General features: G+C 40.3%; 1 protein-coding gene across 3 annotated transcripts in view; it reads left to right on the plus strand.

Annotated features, from left to right (window-relative positions):
• cacna1g (calcium voltage-gated channel subunit alpha1 G) overlaps positions 1-12,333 on the plus strand; it is a 133,636-nt gene extending 121,303 nt beyond the window's left edge. For all 3 annotated transcript variants that reach the window (XM_039664878.2, XM_039664882.2, XM_039664883.2), the window contains 5 exons: positions 328-471; positions 2,323-2,445; positions 5,358-5,547; positions 5,631-5,800; positions 10,714-12,333. In XM_039664878.2, the coding sequence (XP_039520812.2) occupies positions 328-471; positions 2,323-2,445; positions 5,358-5,547; positions 5,631-5,800; positions 10,714-11,577 (1,491 nt within the window). In that variant the 3' untranslated portion in view covers positions 11,578-12,333. The remainder of the gene's footprint in view (positions 1-327; positions 472-2,322; positions 2,446-5,357; positions 5,548-5,630; positions 5,801-10,713) is intronic.
• The last annotated feature ends 14,112 nt before the right edge of the window (positions 12,334-26,445 follow it).

Raw genomic sequence — 26,445 nt, forward strand, 5'->3', positions numbered from 1 at the left:
ATTTTCCTAGTGTTGTTCTAAAGTCGTATGGCCTTCTTTTTCCCGTGGAACACCAGCAAATTCTTTAAAAAAATATATATTATTTTGTGTTCCAATGGAAATAAAGCATTTTTTGGGTGACCTGTTCTTGTTTATTTTTTTGTAAATCTTTCTTCTGACTAATTGTGTTGTAGTCTGCATCTTCTCTCCTTCCTTCATCTCCTCTGTTTTTTTCTCTGTGTGATGTCTTTCACGTCACCCCTTGTCATCTCCTCTGCCTCTGTCTCTGTCTATACTCTTTCTCTCTCTCTTCGTCATTCATCCTGTCTTCCATGCTGGGGCTTTTAGCGGAGGCCTATGCTAGACTCAGTTTCCCTGGTGATCCAGGGTTCATTGGAAGGAGAACTCAGCCTCATGGACAACCTATCTGACTCCATCTGCCACTACTACGCTCTGCCTCCCCTTCCCAGCAAACACTGGACTGAGAAACAGGTCAATGGCTTCCCTGTTCACCCAGCTTGCCTTGTACCACACTTCACTCCTTTCTCTATCTGTCTTTTCCCCTACTTATTTCCTTCCTTTTCTCTCTCTGGTCCACTTAAAATTACATAATAGCACCGATGCTTCTGTTTGTCAGTTACAAAGCCCCCTCTGCACTCTGGGATTTCCAGTGCTCTTTAGAAGGCAAGGACTTGGTTCTGCTCCAGGAATATCCAAGTGTAATTACTGTATTTCCCAATCCCATAAGAGTGGCAAAGTCTTGCAAAATTGTGTGAACTTTGTGCCTTGTTCGTTCCAAAGATTATATATACTCCAAAAAGTGATGGACTCATCTGGCTGGAGTCGAAGAGGTAATGTGTGGATCGATAAAGAGCTGGGCCGCTGTTAAATTATGCAAGAAAATCTCTTTTGGTCTGTTTCACAGAGAAATATTTCATTCAATTGCATTAGCATTGCAAAAGCTGAGGCTTCTAAAATCTTTTTTCGTTTTTTAAATGTAATTGGAGAATATGTAATGTATTTATGGAAATAGCTGGCTCTTTTTTTTTTTTGGATGACTTTGCGAAAATTTGTTCCAGCCCAACTCCATGGGTCAATTAAACGGTGCAGTATCCAGGATTTATTTAAGATCTATGAAAGAGGTTATACATTATTTCTTAGTTAAGTTCACTTCAGTTCAGTCTTTATTGCCCCACCCGGGGAAATTTGATTTGCAATAGGGTTAAAAAACAAACATGCATACATAAAGATACAGCCGTTATATACAACCTTTTTTGTTCGTCTAAAAGTACTCAATAGTTGAAATAGTAGTCACAACAACAATTAATTTTCGTGGCTGCAAAGGAAAATATCTGTTCGTTTTTATTTTGTGCAGTCTGTATCTTCTCCCAGAGGGGAGAAGAACTAATTCCCCCAACAGAGGGTGGTCAGGGTTAGCTATGATGATCTAAGCCTTACATATAACTTGTCTTTTTAGATGTCTGCCAAGGAAAGTTGGTTAGTTCCAATTATTTTGCTGACTACCTTAACAATGTTAGACAGTTTATTTTTGCTTTGGACCGTAAGATTCCCATACCAAGCTATGCAACAAAAAGTTAAAATTGATTCAATAAATGATTTATAAAATAGAGTCATCAAAGTTTTGTCCACATTTAAAGTATTCAGTCTGCACAGAAAATTAAGCCTCTGAGGACCCTTCTTGTAGACAGCAAAAGTGGTCAAAATTCAAGTATTTGTCAATGACTTTAAGTTAAAAGTTAAGAGAGCTTTAAGTTAAGGATAATTAATATCTGAGGACCATTGAACATTTCGATATCTATCAAGGCTATTGACGGAAGGTAATGTGTATTTTGTCAGTGGACTTTGAGGTTGTTTTCATTAGGGCTGGGCAAAATTTTAATTTGAATAAGTAAATTTGAATTGTATTGGAAGCTGAATTGGAATTTGAATCAGAATGACAGGAAGAATTTACAGTCTGTATAGCAGTATCTATCCATCTTCATTTTTAAACAATGCTTTGGCAATCCAACATCAAATGTTTTTCTTGATTTCAAATCATTTTAATTCATTAGATTGAGGTTTGAATTGCAATTCTGCATCCTGTTTGCTACATCAATTGAATTCAGTCGAAAAAAAATAACTGGAATATAAAAGAGCTTCTAATTTTAAATCGGATTGTTGCACAAACCTGGTTTCTACTCACTGAACTGTTATGTTTGCAAAAATGAACTGACCTCACCACATAAAGTTGTACTAATTGTACCTGCATGTGTGAATGTCTGAGCGTGTCTTCTAACTATGCATGTTTCCCATCTCACTCTTGGCTCATCTCTTCTTCTTTAGATTCCTCTAGCCGAGATGGAGGCTCTATCTCTGGCATCGGAGAAATCCTGGTCCTTAGCTCTGACGGATGACTCTGTCCCAGATGATTTTAACCCCCTCTTACTAACCAGTCAGGAGTGCAATGTATTTAACACTAGAGCAATGTTCATTTTCCACTCCTGCCTCTCAGCCTTACACTGCTTCCAAAGACATCCGCCCTCTCCGCATTTGGCCCTAAATATTTCATCCCCAGGTCTTCTGGCCCTGTAATAGATTTGCTCTGTTCAGCCAAATAAAATACATAAATAAATGATTAAAAAAAACATGCTGCTGTTTTAAGCTAGATACAGCACACCTTTTAACTAAACATTAGTCAGAGTGGCACCAGGAAGGACTCCTTGGTTTCACATATTGTTGTGGAGTTACTAAACTAAAAGTGTCAAATCAAACTTACAGTAATAACTTAACTAAATTTAAGTGTTTTCAAAACATGCAGCTTTTGACATTACTTTTTTTTCCTTGAGCAGCAGTTGACAAAATGCTACAATAATATTGCCGTCATTGAAACATTTATATAATATTTAATCAAATGCTGCTTTTAATCACTATACTTTCAACTTACACACTACCATTCAAAAGTTTGGGGTTGGTCAGATTTTTTTAAAGAAGTGTCTTACACCAAGAATACACCAAGGCTGTAGGTTTAAAATTAAGACAAAAGATTTTTACATGTTGATAAAATGAAAAACAGAAAACAGTTGTGCTCCTTAATTCTGTCAGGACCACTATCGTCAAATACGATTGGCAATTAGCATACAGTTTGGATTGACGGTATGATTCTGTTCTGGGCAGCCTAGCATGGATAAGAGCTGGGAGAGAAGCAATAACCCAAACCGAACCAACATAGAAAGTATGCAAATATCATTAATTCGAGATTTTTACTACATAATTCGAGAATTTATTCTGATTCAAGGGGAATCTGAATGCTAAATCCTGACTGACGAAAGGAGCATGGAAGGAGGTAATTAGCTTCAGAAAAGCGCGATAGCTGCTGATAATACTGAAGGAGCTCATGTATACAGTGATAGGCATTGTATTCCTATAGGTAGACGTGGATCAGCTGATGCGAGCTTGACTAACGTGACCTGCCATAACTGACGCTAGATCATGATACATGTTTATTTTATTATTTGAAGAATAGAAAGTTCAAAAACAGCATTTATTTGAAATACAAATCTTTTTAAATTGACGTTACAATTGACCTTACTGACACTTTTTATCAATTTAATACGTCCTTGCTCAATAAGTCTTAAAAAAAAAAAAATATATATATATATATATATATATATATATATAATATAATATAATCATGCCAGTAATCTGTTTTCTGACACTTATTAATTTGTAAACGTAGAGGACAAACATCATTATTTATGCAGAGCTGAGAGGCGAATGTGTTTGCAACTTTGGGGGTTTCTAACCATTCATATTGTTTGTTCTTTCTCTCTCTTTCCCTCTCTTTGTACATTTCCAATCCCACCAGTCTGGTGTTTGTATGGTCCAGTCCAGTAGAGTAGTATTACTGCCTGTCAATCTGTTGATTTCCTGTCTGGGTTCTGCAGCTATGTCCCTATTCTTCTACCAACACGTCCATTTCTGAACCTCCATTGTCTCTTCTTACTTTTTAGATGTTCCTGTTTCCATCCTCAATTTATCTGTCTGCATATTTACCTGTGTCTCTCTGTTTTTGTTTCATGATTTTATCTTTGTCTTATTTTTATTTATTTATTTTTTTTGTGTAAAAGTGAAGTTTCTCCCTAGTACCATGCTTCTTGAAAGAATATAGGAGTGTGGTATGGGGTTGGCTTCTGCTGTCTGCCAGCTACAGTAGTTCAGGCTCTGGGCATAGCTTTTAAGGGAGAAGAATGATGGTTTCTGATTTAATTTGTATTTATTGTTTCAGTACTATGCCCATAGAACCATAAATCATTTATAAAGAGCATTTCTCAGATGAGTGAGATTTAGATCCAGCATGTTCTCATTTCGTATTTATGTGGATGAAAAACTGCAGAAATATATGCACTGAGAACATGCATAACTCCTCAATGCCTATACCATGAAGCATCATGAAAAATGTCCACCATTAATGTTAATGGGTATGTAATTGTTTCAGCCAAAGAATGGCAGTTAACAGTGGAAGAGTAACAGTTTTTTTTTTCCATAACAATCTGAACAGCAAAAATCACATTTATTCTGATTTAAGCCACTTTCATGTGTGGTCATAAATCAGATACATGTACGAACTTTTACGTCACTCTAGAACAACATTTGGCACAATTCTCTTTTGATGGGAGTCACTCCAAAGATTTTACATTCTGGTAGTTCTTTGGGTTAGCAGATCAGTGGGCGAGGCCATAAACAGAGGGGCAATTTCGACCGCATTTCAAACACCTACCAGTTTGAAAACACCCACATATTTAGAAACACCACACCTTTGTTCCGCAGAGACCCTATAATCAGTCAGTTCAGGGTTGCAACCTATTCACAATCAAATCTGATATTGCCCACATTTAAAAAGAATATGTGAACAGCTGAACAAAACAAACAAACAAACAAAAACAAAAAAATCAGATCTGAGCAATAAATCAGAATTGAGCACTAAGGCTTGCATTGCGAACTTGGCCAAAAGTGAGTCTGATTCAGTGATTCATGAATCATTCAGACAGATTGTGTGAACTGGTTGAGTTGATTCATTAAAAAGACATGACTCAGATTGTTTGCAAATGTTCATGTCTGACTGAACTGACATCTGAACTCATCTGTAATTTGAATGTACGTATTACGTATTTGAATGTACGTATTTACGTTTATCAGTCTTCTCCCTTTGTCCAGTGCGCAGTGATGTTTGCCTTTCATTGTATGCTAACCAGTCCAGCCTCTATGTATTAGGTACAATGTGTTTGCGTGTGCGTCCATGTGTTCATAACAGGCCCCTGATGCTCCAAACACAAATACCAGCTCTCACATTGACTTGCAACTCTTTTAATGTCCCTCAGACTACAGCTCCACCAGACCCTCTAGAGCTCCAGCAGCCAGATGAGCCAGCGGATGAGCACTTGTTGTATGTGAAGAAGACTTCAGTGGGCCGCACACATTCTCTGCCCAATGACAGCTACATGTTCCAGCCGCTGCAGCCCAACTCGACACACAGTACACACACAACCTCAACTCACCTAGCTCAGACAGGTGCATTGCAATATGTTTCTGAATTTGTTTTAAATATGGTTTTTAATGCAAATGTCAATAATATCAAATGTCTCCTCACACAGGGTCTACAGGCTCTGTCCAATCTCAAACAGAAGAACCCACCCAGCACTTGACTGTGCCCACCGATCTGTTCAGACCGATCAGTCCTCATAGCCTATCAGACTCAGAGAGCATCCCACGTATCCCCCCACCTCGACGGGCACACACTCTCTCACGCACCCTACGCAGACAGGTGACCTCAGGTCTATTACTTTTGATTGTGTCGTACTTGGAGTTGTTCTATTTGCTATTAGTTTTGTTTATTGCACATAGCTCTGTTCCAAAACCTAAAGAGCTGCTGTTCAAAAGTTTTTTTTTTTTTATTATTATTATGTTTATGAAAAAAGTCTCTTATAGCTCACCAAGGCTAAAAAATTGACTAAACATGCTAAAGCTATTGCAGAAACACATGATGTCCATTTGATCAATGTTATTTTTTTCAACTGGAAGAACTGAAAGAAACGTAATTTTTTTAACTACATTAAAATATCATTCCAATAAGTTCTTAGAGCTAAAACCTAGATGAAGTGACTTTGCTGTCACCTATTTTGGCTTATTTTTGAATGCTCTAAATTACAGTTTTTCCCATTCATTTTTATGGGTGCTCATTTTTGACCCAAATACAAGATTGAGGAGTTTTTATTTTTCAACTACTTAATATTGTAGAATTGAGTCAAAAAAAAATGGTGTGAATTCAGGAGGCAAACTTGGGAAAAGTAGCCAAGTCTTGTACCGCACAGATCAAGCATTTTTTTTTTTTAATAAATCAAAACTATTTTGCCCACATTTGTCCAGAATACGGTTTTAGGGTTAAACAAAAGCCAGAGCAAAAACTTTACATTGAATACAAACTAAGTTCCAAAATAACTTATTGTAGAGATAAAAATATTTAAGTTGGAATGACCTACATATCGGAAGCAACATACTGTATGTCTACTTAAAAAAAGCAGCTCCAAAAGCAGCTCGCTAGGTTTTGTAACAGAAAACGTTTCTCATTTATGAAAAAAATAGCAAGGACGCATTAAATTGTATTTGTCCGTGCTGGTCTTCTTTCATAATGCATAATATCCCTTGTCTTCCTTTATGGATGGTGAATGGGACTGGTATGAAATCTGAAACATCTGCACTGTTGATCTCTCCCTCTGGCTAGTATATTTCTTCTTTTAATCCTTCCTGCATTCTCTCCTTTTTTTTCTGCTGCTTTTTGGCCTGCATACCCTCTAATGTGACTTACTCCGAGCAGCTCAGCATGGTCCAACCCAAGCCTGACCCCGAGCTGCTCCTGAGACACAGATACTCCTGTTTCTGAGAGAGCTTGAATGGGCTGCTTGAATCAGCTGGCCTCCAACACCCTCTCAACAGATTCTTGAACTCCGTCCCCTACTCTGTCCCACTTTATCCTACCACACCCCTTAAATCCCGTTCCTCCAGCCCGACGCATTTCACCATGGCTATTGTAAAGGCCAAAAATGCAGGGTAAAGATCAAGGGGAATTAAATTAGTGGACTAAGGTCTCATTAGAACAAATACTCTAAAGAAATGATCTGCAGTATTTTAGTCATATCAAATGATTTTTAAAGGAACCTTAAACATTAACATTAATAACATTTTTTCTTTTTAAATTAGTAATTAGTTTGTTTGTTTCCAAGTTGTAATTTGTTTGTTTCCTAGACATACTATTTAGTCATGCTAATGTAAAAAACAATTTCCTGCCACTAAGTGGCAGCATAGTGTCATAAAAGTTTCAACACAGACTAAGGACACTCATGGCTTGGTCTCTTACTTCATGTTTGCTTGATTTCCAAATTTGACTTGGTTCCTCTTGATCTTTTGCCCCTCCCAAAACACCCACCTATCTCTCTCCTACTGGGCCGGTGTCTCTCTTTCGGGCTTCCTCAACTGTCCCAATGTGAAGGCCGCGGACTTTGAAGGATGCAATGGTGCAAGAGTACCAAGAGCTGCCATCCTGATCATTAATTTGATATAACTGAGTAAATGGAGCTATGGAGACAGAATTGGCTATTGCCATTTTTTTTTTTTTATTTTACTGGAGGACATGGGAGGATGTTTCAGACCCGGCACCCCCGAGTCATGTATTTTCGGCTTAGCCAAGACCATGGCCAGAGCTGGTTTACTGGGTCCCAATTTAAAGGCTGTGTCCTGAATGGCCGGATTACACTACTTTAAACTGTTCAAGTAGGGTTGGTTCACCCAAAAATGAAAATTCTGTCAGTATTTACTCACCCTCAAGTTGTTCCAAACCTCTATCTGTTTATTTGTTCTGCTGAACACAAAGGAAGATATTTGGAAGAATGTTTTAATCAAACAGATCTCATTCCCCATTTTATTTTTTCCTACTATGGTAGTCAATGGGAAATGAGATCTGTTTGATTAAAACATTCTTCCAAATATCTTCCTTTGTGTACAGCAGAACAAATAAACACATAGGGTGAGTAAATACTGACAGAATTTTCATTTTTGGGTGAACTAACCCTTTAACTTACGTAAATAATGTAATGAAATATGAGAAGAAAAGAAAACATACATAGGCATATGTATATATTCAAATGTTCACTTATACCATACGCTATTGATGCTATTTTGTAGGCTAGTTATGTATTATTTTTATCATGTATATTAATGGACCATGGTTGAAATATTTACACAGGTTTTCAACCCTATTTGAATAGCCTATAAAACCCAGTTGAATATAAAAAAAAGTCTAGTGCAAACGTTACTCCTGCTAATCATCGGCAGCTGTCAGTCACAGTTGCTAGGCGTCAAGAACAATCCTCCGTATATGCTAGACCGGTCCGCACGCTTCAGATGCTCACTTTGATATGGGACGCATGCTGTAGTTAGCAACAATTTGTTAGTATTGTGACAATAGACCTACATTTTGTTACTTTAATTTTCAAAATAACCAGTGGTGCAATGTGTCTCCTCAGGAATGGAGGCAATGAGGATAGGGCGATTGGTGGAGTGGCTCTGTCCCAACACCTCATCCATGAGGACAAACCAGGGCCAAGTTTCAGCTGTGGGTTTCCCACTCACACCCTCACCTGTCCTGCATGGGACGGGAGTCACTTTCCCCAGCAGAGCTATTTTCTAAAACAAAACAAAAGGGAACCACTTATGAAAAATATAAGAAAGGAGTGCAATCTTAACATTAGTGCAACCTTAATATTACAAAATAAGACACATCAGTTTTTAGCACAAGTATTGCCTCAAACCAAATGAAGCTACGCAATTCTCTAGCTATTTGAGTAAATGAAAACATAATGCTTACATTTAAATGTGAATTTGCAGTCCACCATCAAACTCTCGGCCGCCCTTCTTTTTTAATAAAAATGCCGTCGTCACCAGCGCGATGACTTAATGGGTAGGATAGACCACTTAGGATTTATTTATGTATCCTCTTTCATGGAGAAAAGAAGGGTGCATTTGGCGTCGCTTTTGAATCAGTGAAGCCTTCGTCGTGTTGCAACCGGCCTACGAATACGGCCTTCGATGCAGAATTGAATTGGGACAGCCTTCATCGCGCCTTGTTACCGCAATCGGCCTTCAAACGCGGCCTTCGGATGATTCAGCCTTCACATTGGGACACTGCTCTAGGCAGATTATGTGGACGTCTGAGAGAGAGAGAGTGACCCAAGGAAGAGACATGGGTCTTGTGGTCTGTTGCAGTAGCCCAGTGGCTCAGAGTGCAGTCTGCCAAATAGTGCCTGCAGTTTTGCCCTAGGGTAATTGTTGCTCTGCCCTAGTTAAAACAATACACCTATTGCTAACTTTTCTCTGAAAGTGCAATTGATATTGTAAGTTTTCACCTATAGTGACTTCACCCAGAGCAGTAGCATGTACAGTACTGCTACTCAGGCAGTGTGTCAGTTTAGTACAAGGGGACAAAGGGAGTAGTTACTTAGTTCATGTCAAAGATTAGACATGAAGATACAAAGCAAAATATTGATTTGCTGATTTCTCCAGTATGCTAGTGCACACTTTCTGATTTCAGTCAATGCAATAAAAAGTGCCAGGGGTGGTTCTAGGGTCAGGAGGTATTTGGGGCTTATCCCAAACCTCTTTGGATGCATGAGTCATCATGATTAAATATTACAATTTTTTACTTTGTTCAAAATGTTATGAAGTAAATTTTTACATATTACTGGAGATAAAAACAAAAAGGTCTCATCTGCATGCATGCATAAGTTTGTACCTTCAAGCTTTCTGTAGCTCTGTGTATAGGTTGACAGTTGTGGCATGATTGTCACTTGTCATTGCAACTGTTCCAACTGTGTTTATAAGATAACCTACTGTTTAAAATAGTGCTTTGAGGGGGAAATCGTTGATTTACCAAAGTTTGTGAAGTTTATGGCCTTGTTTGTGGTCTTTATAAAACAGTTTCTAAGTGCCGCAAGTTTCAGGCTCAAGCACAAATGTATATTCCGTTTGTCTGTGAAATAGTTGGTGCTTATTGCTTCTGGATGGAGTGCAACTCTGACCAAAAAGTCAATAGATCCTGTAGTTTCTTCATAATGTCTGATTTATAGAGCAGATGAGAATGATTTGACATTAAAACTCAAAGTAATAAAAAAGCCCATCCCTAGTATTGGCCTTGACACAGAAAGTACTACGAATGTTTTTGAACTAAGAATGTTACTTCAGAACTAGTATTGAGCAAGTTTTAATGAACTTTTAGCACAATTTAAACACTATTTTTGTCGGTTAAAGGTTCAGTGTGTGGGCGGGATGATTTAGTATGTTTTGTGGCGAGTTACTTCATTTGATACTTTCAAGTTTGATACAAACTTTAAAAAAAAAAGAAGTCAGCTACCTCTGATTGAGGCTTCAAACGCAATCAAAATGGACGCCTTGAGGCAATTTTTTCTATTTTTCTAATTTCAGCTCCAATCCTTTGAAACAGAGAGCTTGTGGAGTGCAATACTAATGGTGAACTCCACTCTAACTCCACGGTTCCCCTCCCCTTCCACTGGCTTTTACACCCCTGACATCTCATACTAACCAGTCTCCCTCTCACCTGTTCATGTCCTAATCCCTAATGTAACCCCCTACCTTTCCCTCAACTCCTCCCGTCCCTGCTCTCCTCAGATTGCAGTGAGTGCTGACTCTCAGGAGACTCTATACACAGAAGGAGAGGAAAGCGAAGGTCCCCTGGGACTTGGGGAACTGTCGGACAACCCTGTCAACCTTCCACCTCAGCAGCAGCAGCAGCTCCAGCCTTCGCTCTTTCTGGTCCCTGCCACACCGGGCGCCTCCCCGAAACCATCCCGACCTAGTGTCCACACACAGCACAATCCTTACGACCAGTATGCGTTCTCCAGTTGTTCCCACTCGCCGGCCCTACCGCCGCCACCGGCTGCCGGGAAGCGGGAGGAAACAGACTGTGTGGATCAGGAAGTGTCCCGAATTATCCTTGCGGGGCTCGCAGGGAGGAGCGATGATGGAGTCGCAGTAGGGACGGGAGATCAAGGTGCAAGACATCAGCTTAAAAAGTACCACAGCGTTGACACTCAGGGTCAGCGAGGTCTGCTGTTACCACGGCCCTTGTCCTGGCTCGACGACCCGCGCCGACACTCCATCGAGGTGTGCTCGTCCGTGGAAAGCAGTCCCCAGCGCAGTTCGATCTCCTCCGGCTTCGTCTCGCGAGCTGACAGCCTCCAGCAACAGCCCTCTCCACGCCCCCGCAAGAAGAAGATGAGTCCACCGTGCATCTCCGAGGATCCGCCCGAGGGTCCAGAGCTTCAGGGAGGCTTTCACCCTGCTCTGGTGATGGTACCGCCCCCCTTGCCAAGCCGGGACACTTTCCTGCGGAGGCGCGCTCTCTCCAGTGACTCCAAAGACTCGTTTGATTTGGGTGGAGCAGGAGATGGGCTGCCTCAAGAGGGCATCCCAAACTCCAAGCTATTGACTCTGCCTAGTTTCTCTTTTGAGAAAACAAGCTCCGAGCACTGAACACTGACTCGCACGATCACGCACACACATGCGCACACGACACACGATGCACTCCGTGTATCCGTGATGGTGATAGTAATAGTAATAATATCTTAGAGAGTAATAATGATAAATACAACAATGGTGAATTACTACAAGATCATGAGGAATAGTTACTATACCTTGTATTTTTTTTTTCTCTACTGCCAAAAGAACACAAAAGGAACTTGCGCTGAGGATTAAACAAGCTAATAACGGGACTCTCTCTCCTCAAAATGCCAGCGGATCCGTTGGAAACCTCATGACCTCCTGGTGGAGGTCTGTACAGAGCCCGGGGGAGAGCGTCCCCTTCTGGCCGTTGTGAAGACTTCACAGTACTGTATTGCTGAAATCCCTAAAGGGCACTGATGAAGGTACAAAGCAATATGAACGTTTTAGAGACACTATTTTCTTAAATTATTGGGCCATAGTGTTTGTAAAGGATGTATAATTTCTTTTTTTTTTTCAATTTCATTATAGTTTTATTCGTCTTTTTGTGATTTTTCTCTTTTTCTCAATGTTTAAATTGTTTGTTGTTTGGTTTATTTTTTCACCATAGGATATTTTTAGCTTTCCTGTTTTAACTAAGACAAAAAGAAAGAAAACATTTTTCAAAGTGCCAGGATCCATGTATTTGTAGGAATATTATTATTATTAATAATAATGATGATGATGATGATATAATATATCTCTTTAAAAAAAAAAAGCATTAAACAGCTCTTTGATTTTTAAACACAAGTATTAGACTGGTGTGCCTTGACTAAAGAACAAGTCTAGTGACACTGCAGAACATTTGTGTGCTACTTTACTCACTTTCAGACAGAAGAGAGCAAATACTTCAAATAATGCTAATTGAACTCATGAAGCAGAACATCACTGCACTGTTTTGGGGCGTTTCATTGGAAATCTGGTTTAAATTCTGATTATGTTTTTGGACACCAGGTTGTTAAATTAAATGCTACATTATCAGTACAGCGCATCCAAAATTTGTGCGAAATTGTAACAAGAACATATTTGATCTTGAGTTTCTAAAAACTGTAAGGTAGTGGTTTTCAACCTTTGACTCCAAGACTTGCCCATTGTCAATATTTCATATATTTATTTTGTAGTGTTAATAGATAAAAATAAATTGATTTATTTTGTGATTATAGAGGTCTCAAGAACTGTATGTTCCTTAATAAAAACAGCAGTTGTTGAGAGCACAAATAATGACCCATTTTGTTGGACTCTGAACAGGATCAGCAGAAAGAAATGCAAGACCAAATCTATGAGAAAATGGGCAGTTTTGTTAAAACAATTTAATAACCATCAAGAAATACAGATTTCATTTATCTGCTCTTAATGACACATTGTTATCTTGAAAATTACATGAAGGTCATTTTAAAATAGCTTTGACAATTGTTTTAGTTCATCTTGCAGCCCCATTGGAAGTTTGCAGAGGCCCTGTGGCTTCTATGGGAACCACTACCTAAGTCACAGTTACATATTGTGCCACCCTTATTCTTTACACTACATATGTATGCTTGTTGAGGTATATTTAGTTCTTCCATTCAAGCATCTCTTAGAATCAAAAAGCATGTTGATTGAAGCTGTTCTCTAGTGCACTGTGGGAGACTCACTGAAGCGGTTGCCTTTCGTCACATCTGCAGGCCTCCTTTCAAACTCAGGAAAGCTTGTGCTTCACTAAGTCCAGGTCAGTAATATACCTCTATATTGCATCAAAGCCCTGGTTGCACTCCAAATGTGTGACTGTAGTTTGTACAGTTTGCTTCGATGTGTTTGAACCTGTTTTTCTCAATGAACCAATTTTAGGTTTACCAGTTTTAATAATTCTAGAATGTGCAAAGCACCTAATGATGTTCTGTACAACTCTCCATTGCACCAGACATTTGGTTACCATATAAATTTATTAGTGGTGCTTAATTTTACCTCTATGATATCTTCAGCGTGAATCTTCCTTTCAATCAAAGTGATGCTAAAACAAAAGAGTGCAAATGGAGATTGCCATGTGTTTGCTATAATATTTAATACTTTGTTACTTCAAACATTTGGCTTACACATCACAGTAAAAAATCTTCTTTGACACTGAAAGGAGATGATGACGTTCACACTCAGCTTTTCTATTAAACTGCAAAATCCTGGAAAACAGCTTGAGTGACCAGATGGAAAAGGAAAACATTGAAGTTATTGGTAAACATCCCCAGGAGCAAATTACAATTAACCTCCGCTGTTCTTCTAGGCGTGTAGATCATTTTAGCGATTTGGCCTCTCCCTAGGTTACCACTCCTGAAAAAAGCCTGTTAACGGAGGACCCTTCGATATTTGAGCTCTCTATACCTCCTTTCACAAAATGAGTATTGGAAAATCTATGATAACTTCATTTACTCAACAGACTGAATCAATTTGGCTTCCAAAACATGATGCAGTTCCCATTGAAGACTGTGATAAGATGGCCTGGCTGAAAATTTAACATTTGGGAAAACAACACCTCGAGAGAGATTTGAGGTGGGTTAAAAACTCAAAGGCCTTGCTTACCAGCCAAAAAGTCATTAAGACACTTTGGGAGGTCCTCAGTGATTGGCCGAGTTGCTTTAGCGAGTGTTTGCTCATCAGTGTTGCTCTGGCGCTCCGCTGAGCGAGAGCATGTGTTTCAGAAAATCAGAAGAAATCCATTCATGTCCTCCTCCAAATGATTGGTAAGACAAGCCCGATCACATCACATGAGCATCAACACAAAACATATATTAAAGTTGGAACGTGTTTAAAAGGTATTAAAATGAATTAAAACATTTTATGTTTTAGTATAAAATAAGACAAATATAAAATAGTTATTTCGGACTAAGCATAATAAATGGGAATCATAACAAGGGTTAGGGATAGGGGCTGCATATCAGCTCACTGACTTAATGGCAGCTCATCTGTGACCTTTGTGGCATATCGAGAGCTATGGTATCATATATGGTAATAATGTTGGCATACCACCAGGTACGATGGACAATATACGTTGATATACTAAGATAACGTTGTCTCTTAGCGCGCTACGAAGACTCTTAAGGTATAACTTAACTGAAGGTATACCATTTCTAGGTATGTTCCTTGAACTTTTTATTTTTTTCATTTCATGTTTTAGGGAAGTGAGTGGGAAGTTAGATAACAGAACTTGATAACTATGTACAGCCGCACACCACTTGAGTCCTGCTTTCCCACTTGCAAATTATCAAAGTACACCATTCATTAAGCATTTTCTTGTCTTTGAGATCTTAAACCTGTAGGGGATCAGGTCATCTGAAACGATTAATTATAGGAAAAATCACATTATGCTCACTCCAAAAGCACTTTAAAAATATTTAATGAAGACAAAGTAATAACCTTTGGGACTAAAGGTGCTACATGTAACTTTTCTTCTAAAATTAATCCTTTTTTATTGCCTGTGTGTGATGGGGTTGTAATCACACATTACAATTATCCACTTGTCGGGTTTTGATATTACCTCTGAAGGCCAGTATTCCTAGTTCTATGTGAAGCCTCCGGGTCAAATTTTCTGCGAAATCCATCGTATGTGTCGTGCATGTGCGCTCTCTCCTTTTTATATACAGTCTATGCTGCGGCACTCAACACAAACTCCACATAAATATAAAAAACAAAACAAAAATGTATCTGTAATGTAAGCTCGTCAGGCCAAACGTGAATCGGATCGACTTAGGACAAAAACGCGGATCAACATCAGCAGAGCGTTTAAATTATGGAGAGACCTGCGCTATTTTTTATTGTGATATTTATTTATTTTTTATGTGAAAGTTTTCAGATAATGCCGAGTTCAGACTGCACAATTTTGGCTTGCCGACAGGTTTTGAGAAATCGCAGACAAATGCCTGAAATCATAGGCAAATCGGCACTCGTTCACGCGAGTGACAATCACGCAGTGTGAATGAGCAAAGACATGATCTGGGAGAATCACAGACGAGTCGCCGACGCCCGTGAGATATTTGGCATGCTAAATATCTGGACCTGTCGGCGATTCAAAATCCTGCTGTGTGAAAAGTGTTCTGACTGAAAACCAGATGAAAACTATATCGGCGATTACCGACAGCCAGTGAGAGAGCAAGATACAGAGCAGCCGGGAGTTCGGGGAGGAGTTATAGATCAACATGCATGGCATTGTTTCAGAAAAAGGCTTCCTCTCTGTCTATTTGGACCCAAGAAATGGAAGGAAAATGAGTAGAAATTTGGCAGGAGCACCCGTGTCTGTTTAACGTTTCATCTGAGCTGTATCACAAGCGGGTCGAAAAAAGTGTGTTCGGCTTTACGGTTCGAAACTTATTGGCATAATTTCAGTGAAATCTTGGACAGGTGGTGGCTCTAGAGGAAATTAGTTAGAGACACCAAAATTTCTGTATTTTAGGTTGGGACAGTCCTATCAGAATGTCAAACTATAACAACTTCACCGCAAACAGTTCTATGGGCTGCCATAGATGCCCTGTCGGATGAAGTCGCATAATGTCGAACAAGTCTATAAACAGAGTCCAGGAGGGTGGTCTTGGGAGAGGGATGGTGGGCCAGGCTGTACAGGGGAACAGGGCTGGAACCATGGCATGGCGGGACCTGGAGCGTGGGCGGACCTGAGCAATCAATAGTACAACCAATACCTGATATTAAATGTAGTTTTCATACAAAACAATAAGAAAGGAATTGCACTTTCAAAGAAAAACAGCAAGCTAGTTTTATTTTTATCTGGACAGCATTATATTAAAGCTATGGTATACGATGTTAAAAATCGGTCGAGACGGTAGGGAAGTTTTAAAAAACTCATCCCGCCCCTCCACACACACCCCCCTCCCCTCTGCGCTACCTGATCCCTGACGTATGTCACGTTTGAGTTCACGTCAACGCAAGATTAGCAACACATGAAATGTTCTAAACTCCCCACCACCATTATAATACTACTAGTATTGCTAAGGTTTTCAGTAATTGTTATTGCAGCACGCAGCGCAGTGTCTTGTTCAAATTCCGATCGGCTCGAACAGAAACCTCGAACAAGAAATATAATTACTTTGAACCGCGATCGGCGATGCTAAACGGCTAACATTCCAATGCCGACCGGCAGCATGAGCAAGTTGTCAAACTGATAAAAAGCCACGTAACACGTCACACAATAAAAGAATAAATAAATGTTTACCTGCTCAACAAAAAGTCATCCGTGTCAGCGTCGTTTTCAGCCCCAGATCTCCCTGAAGCTTTCTCCAATGGTCAATGAAGGACGCTATATTTATCCTACTTAGAGTCCGGCGTTCTTCACATTTCTTTTTAATCTCTCATCTTTCCTCCACAGACTTTCTCTTGCGTCCAAACTTTACAGTAGAGGCAAGCAGGGGCCGCTTGCTGTTGTCGTTTATATTTGTATCCATTGCTTTATCCATTGCTGATCTGACGTTACTAGCTAGCTACCATAGACAGTCTGTCAGCTGTTTGCTCATGCACGGAGCGGGGCGGGTGCGGTTGGGTTGGAGACGCGAGCGCCAGGCCGAGTTTCAAGTGGAGCTGGTGATTGGATGAGAGCAGTTGACCAATATAAGCTGTGCGGCCGCACAGCTTACATTGGTCAACTTTTCTGCGGCTGTACAGCCAATAGAGTGAATGGATTTTTTTAGTTCTTTTTTCTATTCATATTGTTAGGATTGTACTATATAACCATAACCAGCATCTAAACGAGGATATTAATAATGAACAATCTTTGAAATCGTATACCCTAGCTTTAAGTCAACAATAAAACTGCCTTTCAGAATTTGACAAACATGGTAAATGTGCAATGAAGTAAAGAAGCTCAACAACTCAAAATTAAATTAAGAACAGAGATAACTGCATTGATTAATCAAAATGAGAATTGGGACACCACTTCCCCTCACATGAACGCATAAAACCGAGGGGAAGGGGTAAGAGTAAAGGGTAAGACAGAGAAATGAGACGCAACCTTAGTTTCTATGCATGCTATTTTTGCAATAAGGGGGGATGTTTTGAGTTCTGAAATGTCAAGGAAATTAAGGAAAAATTTTATTCCTTGTGACATGACCCCTTAAAAAATGCACATGCTGTACCTCTGCCCTAAACAAATCATCAGCACTCTGCAGTATAAAACCATTTAAGGAGATCGCTGAACATTGAGATTTCAGAAAACTCATAGGATATCCCCTTTTCCTGATAAAAAAAAAAAAAAAACATGCTTCATAAGCCATTCAAAACCTATAAACCCGCCATCCTGTATCCTTAAACCTACCCAATGGTTGAAGAAGCTAAACACAGGCTGTTTAATAGGCTGCATCTCCTGTCCCAAACCGAATCTTGATCCGCCCAAGATAATCACAAGAGGAGGAATCCTGCACGTCAGCCGACTCAGCCCATCATAATATTAAAGCCAAAGTTCACGTTAATCAACACATTTGGTCACTGCCGTCAATTTGCCTGCACTAGAGTAAAGAAAAAATTGTGGTCTGGTTTCTCCACTACAGTTTTGTGACAAACACAGTAGTGTAGCCAGTTTAAGTTATTTGTTTAGTTCTGTGTGCAGTACATTGTGTGTGGCATACGTTAATGCAATAGGGGGCTTGGATAACAACATCTGCTGATGCTATCTCCTCTGCTTCCTGTCGTTAAGGTCTATGCCATGTTCTCCACGTCCCTATCAGTGGCCACACATATTGGGAACATGGCCAAACTTTGTAGAACTATGGGAATATACTAGATTGAGATTATAAGCGGACTGGCAGTGTGAACTGCCCTATTCTTGTTTGGAGATTGCTGCATTTTTCTTACCCCATGTCTTAAATATTTTGCAAGTAAATGTATTTTAGATGCTGATATTTACATTATATACATTTTTTTTTTTTAAAGATAATGTTTCTACGTTGTTCTATACTGTGGGATGGGATGTTTAGATATTCTGTAATCTACTGGAAAAATCTAATTTTTTCCAGTATGAAAATAAAGGTTCATTACTGCAATCTGACATGACAATTCATACCCAGTCTTTGTGACTGATGAAGTTGAGTACACCCAGCACTTTTCTCTTAATGTAGCATCCCTGTCTCACCTTGTATGATAAGTGCTAAAGATAGATGCTCACAAGTTCCCTTGAGCTCTAGCAGCTCTCTTGGCATAAAAGACTTTCTTCACATTGCCCCTGAAGATTCATTCAATTCCTAAGACAGTGTGACACCTCAGGAATTATTAATGGATGATACAGGACAAGTGTGAAGGCATCATGGATTCCATTTGAAGGATTCAACTTTCTATGCCCCTCTAGATCTTAAGAGGTTAAAACAATGGTGTTGAGGGAAAACCTTGACATTTTCTGCTAGAGACAGAAAAACATGCACAGTGTACTGCACCTGAATAATAAAGAAACTGACATGCATTGTAACTGCATTGTTTAAATACAGCTAATTTGACTCCATTTGTTAGATAAAATTAGCAAAAATCTTTTGGCCCTGTAGACTGCACAACAATAAATGTCACTTCAACAAAATATAAAAGTGAGCCAGGGTAGATTTTTTTTTTTTTCATAGGGTCCATGCGGCAAAGTGAAAAGTACTGTTTAATGTGTCACGGCTCACTGATTAACCAGTCCGGCTGGGACCCCTGGCTGCCTTTCCATACCAATTTCTTGAGATTGCGGTGACACTCTGACGTTGATCACATTAATGCCCTGCTTAGCGTTATAATGTCAAAAGGCAAAGCAGCACGTCCATTTCCACATCGACATGTCTGTTAAAACCAGGAGTGACTTTGGATATAGACTCAAAAAAGGATTTGTATACAATAAAATGTTTTAGTTGAGACATCAAGCTTTGCTAAATCTGGAGGTGCTTTGTTTCAAAATGCTGTTCTCAAACCTGAAGTAACACTGATCTAAACAGTCTTGTCTCACAGTGGATGGAATGAAACTATTGTAAGATCAATCATCCTTTAGGCTCCTTTTACATTTATGAGTAAAATGACCCAGTTTCGATTTTGTGACCTCCAGTGTGTCATACATTAAATGCAAATTTGTCCATGAAATGGATACAAATGTTTTAATTGTGATTATTGTTCCTTGCGATTAGATAATCTAAAGAAATAGGGCTGCCAGAAATTTAAATCCTGTAAATATATCCTCAATTTTAAGCTCATATGAGTTTTTTCTATAGACCACAAAAGAAAGGTTAACAATGACTTATGACTATGAGCGATTAAGTTCCAGAAAAAGTGTAGGTCACTCAACTTGAACACAATATTTCAAGTCTTATGAAGTCATACATTTTGTGTGAGACAAAGGCTGATTTCAAACCCAAGTACTGAAAATCTTGTCGTAGTGAACCAATAATATCAATCCTAACTCAACTCATCTTGATATTGGAATGTATACATATGCTACTGAGATCTGAGTCCCAAAATATTGTGAATTATAGATTTTGATTCAGGATGGTGAGCATCTTGAACCTGAACCTCCTTGGAGACCGATTCAAGTGCCTAAGATCTATTATTGGACACAACCCCCCATCCATCTTGGGAAACAAAAAAGTAGCGGCTATAAAAGCTGGACTCCCTGTCTGGACCCTGCTTTGAAACTGCTTTGAGTTGACTACAATCCAGACCATCATGTTGCACTTTGGTGGGTTGAAATTGAACTGCAGTCTGTACCCCAAGGGAACCAGTTTCTCGAGACTGGCTTCGGGTATCGTTCGAGATTCATTCGAGATCCTTTGAAGTGGTTCTCTGGCAGGGTTTGGTCGAAGCAATTCTCGATGTGGGGATGCGAGCGCTACCTGGCTGCAAACCTGTGGGGCAGACAGAGCAGCGTGCTTTTACTGAAAACCGATGTGTCCCGAAGCACGGTGTGATACAGACAACGATTTACTGAGAGCTCCTTTGGAGGTCCTTTCGGTTTCGTTTTCGACACCCAGAAGCGGAAGACCGGCAGGGAATAATCAAAAACAGTTTGCAATGTGTGTACGCACACACTGCCTGGCTGTAAGCCCTTGTGGCGAACATTGCAGCGTGCATTCGCTGATAACTGATGTGACCCGAAACGCACTTGATGCTGGATACGAACATCGTTTTTCAGAGGGCTCCACAGAGGAGCAATTCTCGCTTATCCCTCCACGGGGAGGACAGCCCTGCTATTTTCGTCTTGTTTTCGATTATTTACACTCTCATAATCCACACGCTGCCTCAGCAAATGCAAGAATCGAGAAACACCTTAGCCTGACTACAGTCAGACTTCCTACTTCCTCTAATTTCATTTCGCTCCAGTACTGCAGTCTGAGATAGCAGCCTATCTTTCAGTTTTCCACCGGTCTTCGGATGACCGGCCAATCAACGAACAGAGGGCGGGCTGAGAGCCATGATGTAGACGCTAAGCTCCGAGTTTTACATTGTAGGTTAGAGAAATCGAAAACCGAAATGACCGCAGAAATGGGAAACGATACACGGGATGCATGCATGCACCTTTCTTTTCCAGTCCTTAAATATTTCCATTTTTCTGGCAAAAATAAGTTTAGATGCCGTGATTGTACCGTGGATGTGTAGATTAACTTTGCATAATCTGCAAAAGTCGTTTACAGCCATGTTCACTCCGGAATTTCACCCGGCTATGAGTCATTGCCGCCCCTCTAAGAGTCTGTGGCCGCTCATCTCTGCCCGAACACTGCTGCTAGTTGGAGAACTAGAGCAGTGCATTCTGTTAAGCCGCGTCAAAACACTTCAGCTCTCGCAAGACACGCCTTCGCCACCTCCGGTCAAGCTGCTTTGGCCCTGCACACTATGTCGGTGTTGCAAGCTTACCAGGCCAAGCTCCTCCAATCCATGGACGAGGCTTGCCCGGGAACCCAAGTCTTTCCGTAACTTACAGAGCGCCACAGACCTAGTTTTACGGGCTACCAAAGCTATGGCACAGGCCATCGGGAGGAGCATGGTAGAGATTTTACTGCTGTAAACAGGACCGCTACACTGTGTGTGCCTTTACAAACAAACGCTGTTTTCACGTCGACCCAAATAAAGCGCAAAAAGAGTATGTTTCAAGTACACAACACACATGTTCATGGTCCCTCTTCATTAGGATACCCCCTCTCAGTTGCATCACTGACTTTACCCCAAGCGACAGCCTTTATAGCCAGTCCAACACTCAGTATGTACACAAATAACAATATAAGGTTATCAGGTCCCCTTGTGTTAGGCGGCCCATCCCAAAAAGCACACAAGCCCTGGCCTGGTAAGCCATCCCTGGTGTGTCAAGTTGGGCTATAAACTCAATAAAGCGAGGTTACTCACTCCAATTCGCTCGCAGACCCTCCTGGCTGCAGTTCTTTGCAGACTGTGTCCTTGCGTCTTTTCCTTGCGTTCTTCCCTTGCATCACCTTCTCTACCAGTGGTGTCACTTGCTCCTGCAGACTGCATGTCACATTGACTTGTTTCAATAATTCGCATGACACCAGCTGCAATAACACAGTCTCATCCCAAAACGTCATATAACTGACGTTTTGGGACGTATTTTGACCATACGTCAATATCAGCCTTTTTAGGGCCCCCTTAAACGTCGGTAGATGGCGATCCCGGGCCGTCATACAACTGACGCTTTACCTTTAACGTCAGTTAGGTGACGGGTTAGGTTTAGGGTTAGGTTTAGGTATGGGGTAGAGTTAGGATCCCATAACCTCATCTACCGACGTTTAAGGGGGCCCTAAAAAGGCGAATATTGACATATGGTCAAAAGACGTCCCAAAACGTCAGTTATATGACGTCTTGGGGTGAGACCGGGTTGGCTGCAACACTTTGATGTTATAAGCATTACTATTGTTTCAGTGCAACCGTGATGAGCTTCACAATTCATGAGCACTGTATGTGCAATATAGTTTAGGTCAGGCTTTCAAAAAAGGATCTTTGCATCGCATTTGTGGGTTTGAATAATCACTTTGGGGAGAATAAACACAGAGGCATTTCAGGGATTTGCTGTATCTTTTCAGAGATGAGTAATGTGTCTCTCTCTTTGCATTGGTCCTTGACTAATCCTGTTTGTGATTGTTTAATTTAGATTCTAGCTCAAGTGGCCAGAGCCCTCTAACCTTTCAATTTACTCCTGCTGCATGGCAGAAATTATAATAATAGTAATCTTCTTAATGAGAATTATCATCATGTTTCTAGTAGGAAAATCTAAGCATTATTAAAATAAGATTAATATACTTGAGAAGCATAAAGTAATACAGTAAGACTTGTTTTCAGAGATTATATGTTGTTTATTTATAGTTTATTTTTCTTACCCTACTGATGTCACGTTTGGCTGTACAAAGCACACAAAGACAAAGGAAAATTAAGAATAACACTGCTTAATAAACTTTTAATAAACCCCAACACAACGACTAGGTCGAAATAAGAATAAACACATTGAAACGAGGCATTGTCCTGACAGTTTGCCCCCCTCTAGAAATGCACGTCCTCTCGCCGAACAAGGTCAAACTTGTAATGTTTGTGACGTTACGTTTTATTATTTCCACATGTGTTTTAGTTTGAAAGCAGACATTGCCACAAGGGGGCGTTTTGGCTTCATAGTTGAGTTAAGGGAGTTGGTGGAAGGGGGTGGGGTTGTGATTTAGAAGGGAAGAAGTTACCGGTGTAAATGGAAAATGGATTGGAAGACAGATTGAGAAGTTCACTAAAAGCTCTGAAAGCTACTTTGTTGTATCAGAGTCTTATTCAGAAACTTTACACAACTGAGGAGGGATTGAGGAGCACTGGGCGAGGATGTAAATAATAAGACGGGCAACAACAGTCCAGGGCAATCAAAACAGTCCATGGGGGAGTTCAGGGAGAAGGGAGGCAGGAGGAGATAAGTGGAACCCCCAGAGTCAAGCCAGGATGGAGACCCAAGGTGGGGTCGCAGGAGGGAGGAGCCATGTCAGGGATCTCGTTGAAGAGGCCATGTAGAAGACTAATGGCAACAGAGCCAATTGTGGTGAAGCCATAGGTGCAGAAGGAGAGCAGATAAAACCAAACAACCCCAAAGGCGGCAACCCCCATATGTGGAACCGGAGGGCTGAGGCGGAAATGGATTTCTTTGTGAGCAGTCTCAATATGTCAGTGGCGTAATGGCCGACATCTGAACCAAGGTGGAGCCAATGGTCAGAGGAAGGCCGTTGGAGCTGTACTACACACAAATACAGGTTTTAAAGGCTGTTTACAGAGAGGTGCCAGCAGGAGGCGCATTAGCGGCAGTAGAAACAGCGGTTTCCGAAACAACTACCGTCCGATCTCCACCCTTCCCTTTATGAGTAAAATCCTGGAAAGAGCAGTTGCTACAAATTATTGTGAATTAACGTGATAGTTTTCCCCCCCAAAAAACGGTTTGAAACGACAGGAGATTGAGTAAATGATAGCAAAGTTTTAACTTATGGATAAACTATATCCTGTCAATGTCACAAAAGCCATGGGAAAAATGACCAAGCTTGAAAATTTCTGGCTTTACCAACAATAATCCAGACGTATTATCTTCACTTAAGGGCTTGAGTGAACTGTCTCAATATTCTTCTATATCCTTCCATATCTTTAGAACAGTAAATAAAGCATAAGCCTACATTAGAAACAGATACACTAAGTCTTAGTGTATAGTACCATAGTTTAAGATGGGAAAAAGAACAGGAGATCCCCCCAAATGAGATCCCAAATGAGGTTTAGAATGTATGCACAGCTGGGATTGAATGCCATTTGTATAACTACAGTATACATATCACTTTTTATATAAAGGAAGTCCAGCTGATACATTACAACTCAATTGACAGCAGACAAGGTCATTCAATTTCCTAAACAGAGACAAACACAACAGCTAAACAAAATTGGCAGCAACTCAAAGACACCCTGTGCTCTGTTTACCAGGCTCTGAGCCAATTTTTTCAACTGCAATTTCGACATTCAGAACACTACGGCACGTCCATTCTGTGATAAACACATTCGTTTGGCCTGCAGCGAAAGACTTTTCTGGGTATTTGATTTGGCATGGTGCAGGCATACACAGGAGATTTCAACAAGTGCTGAGAGTAATGAGAGAACAACAATAAATGTCTGCTTTACAAGCAAAAACACGCTGACATGACACTAGAATGTTCAAAGGAGAGAAGAAGTGTCACTAGAGGCAATTAGTGGGCCAGCAGTGCTAGCATGGCCTCTGCTTGATTAGTGGTGTGTCCTGGCCAATTCCCACTCTCTGCATGTGCGTCCACTTGGGATCATCTTAGGTCTGTGTGAACGAATTAAAAAGCGAGCTAATTTATAATATGAACCCCTGGATTTTCACCTCACAATGATTATATTAATCTCTCGCCTCTCAAGGTAATGGTTTCTGAGCATTCTCACTTGTGTGCAGGAAAAGAGAGGTGGCCGAGGACAAGCCGATTCCGAAAAACAACAGCAAAAGCACACAGAACCCAGATGCTGAAGGAAAAAGAGGCTGTGACTCATCAGGCAACGCATTTCCAGGATCAAGCCCGTCTTGACCTCTGCTGTTGCTGCAGTAACAATGGCTTGATAGTTCCAGATGCTTTGTGGATAGTTGGAGAGGGATTATGCTGGCAGACCTTTTAGTAGATTAAAAGTGAGGTCTGAAGTGCTTCAAAGTTACTGTTGGTAAGTATTGCAAAGGGGAAAAAATCCATTCATTCACAAAAGTTTTCACCAGCATAACTACCTGCACACGCATGACACAGTTTAAAATGTCTACTTGTCATGGATTTGCTCATGAGGTGCTATTTAAAAGCCTTAAAACAGCATTTTTGCATTAAAGGTATAAACATTGTCAAGAAAGCTATGAATTAAAAGCTCATATTTCAATCAAGAATTACTTACATGCGTCTTCTCTCCATATGAACTACAGAGGTTGTATTGTGCCAGCCTTGTTTTGCCTTATGAATAATAATTACGCTCACCATAACTGATTTGCTGAAAGACGTTGGCAGGTGAGAAATAGCGCATTCATTGCTCAATTAGTCGAGCAGCAGAGACGTTTTGCTTGATATTTAAGTAATTGTTGTTCATGACCAGCTACAATTATGTTTTATACACACCGCAGTCAAGCTCAGTGTAATGAACTGAAAGTGCAGGGAGACCAATTTGGGAATATTTAAAATTGTAATCATTTCTACACCCTCGGTTGCATGATGTACACGATTATGCAAATCATCAAATGAAATGACTGTAACTAATATATGAAAGTCCTGAAAGAAGTCAAGCTTCCTGGTCATCAATCAAGATTCATCCTTTCAAAAACAAACTGCACCAAATGTAGATCATCAAGGCATAACTCAGACATATGTAGGTTATACAGCCCATTCTCACCCCCAAGGCGTCACTTAACTGACGCCTTGGGAAGCATTTGGACATGTTTCAATATCAGACGCATTAGGCGTCCTTTAGCGTCAGTTAGATGACGCCCTAGGATCGCGTGTACCCTACCCCCCACACCTAAACCTAACCGCGTCCTCTAACTGACGCTTTCCTTTAGCGTCAGTTAGATGACGCCGTAGGATCGCGTCATGTAAGTGACGCTAAAGGGCGACTAAAACGTCAAATATTGAAGCATGGTCAAAGCTGACGCCTTGGGGTGAGAATGCGTTGGGTTATACTACAAGTATTAGATTACGATTGGTTAGATGTCAAGGTAATAAGTGACAAAACAATTGAGTCTTCCTGGCAGAACTTACGGTGAAGCTTTCATTTATAGATCCATTTAAAATTACCACATTGTATGTCCAGTTAGGGCCAAATCACAGTGTATTCTGCCTTTAAAGGGACACTTCACCCATTTGTATTAAGCTTTGCAATCTTTAGAAACAG

The sequence above is a fragment of the Pimephales promelas genome, chromosome 17, assembly GCF_988280905.1.
Source record: "Pimephales promelas chromosome 17, fPimPro1.hap1.1, whole genome shotgun sequence".
Lineage (NCBI taxonomy): Eukaryota > Metazoa > Chordata > Actinopteri > Cypriniformes > Leuciscidae > Pimephales > Pimephales promelas.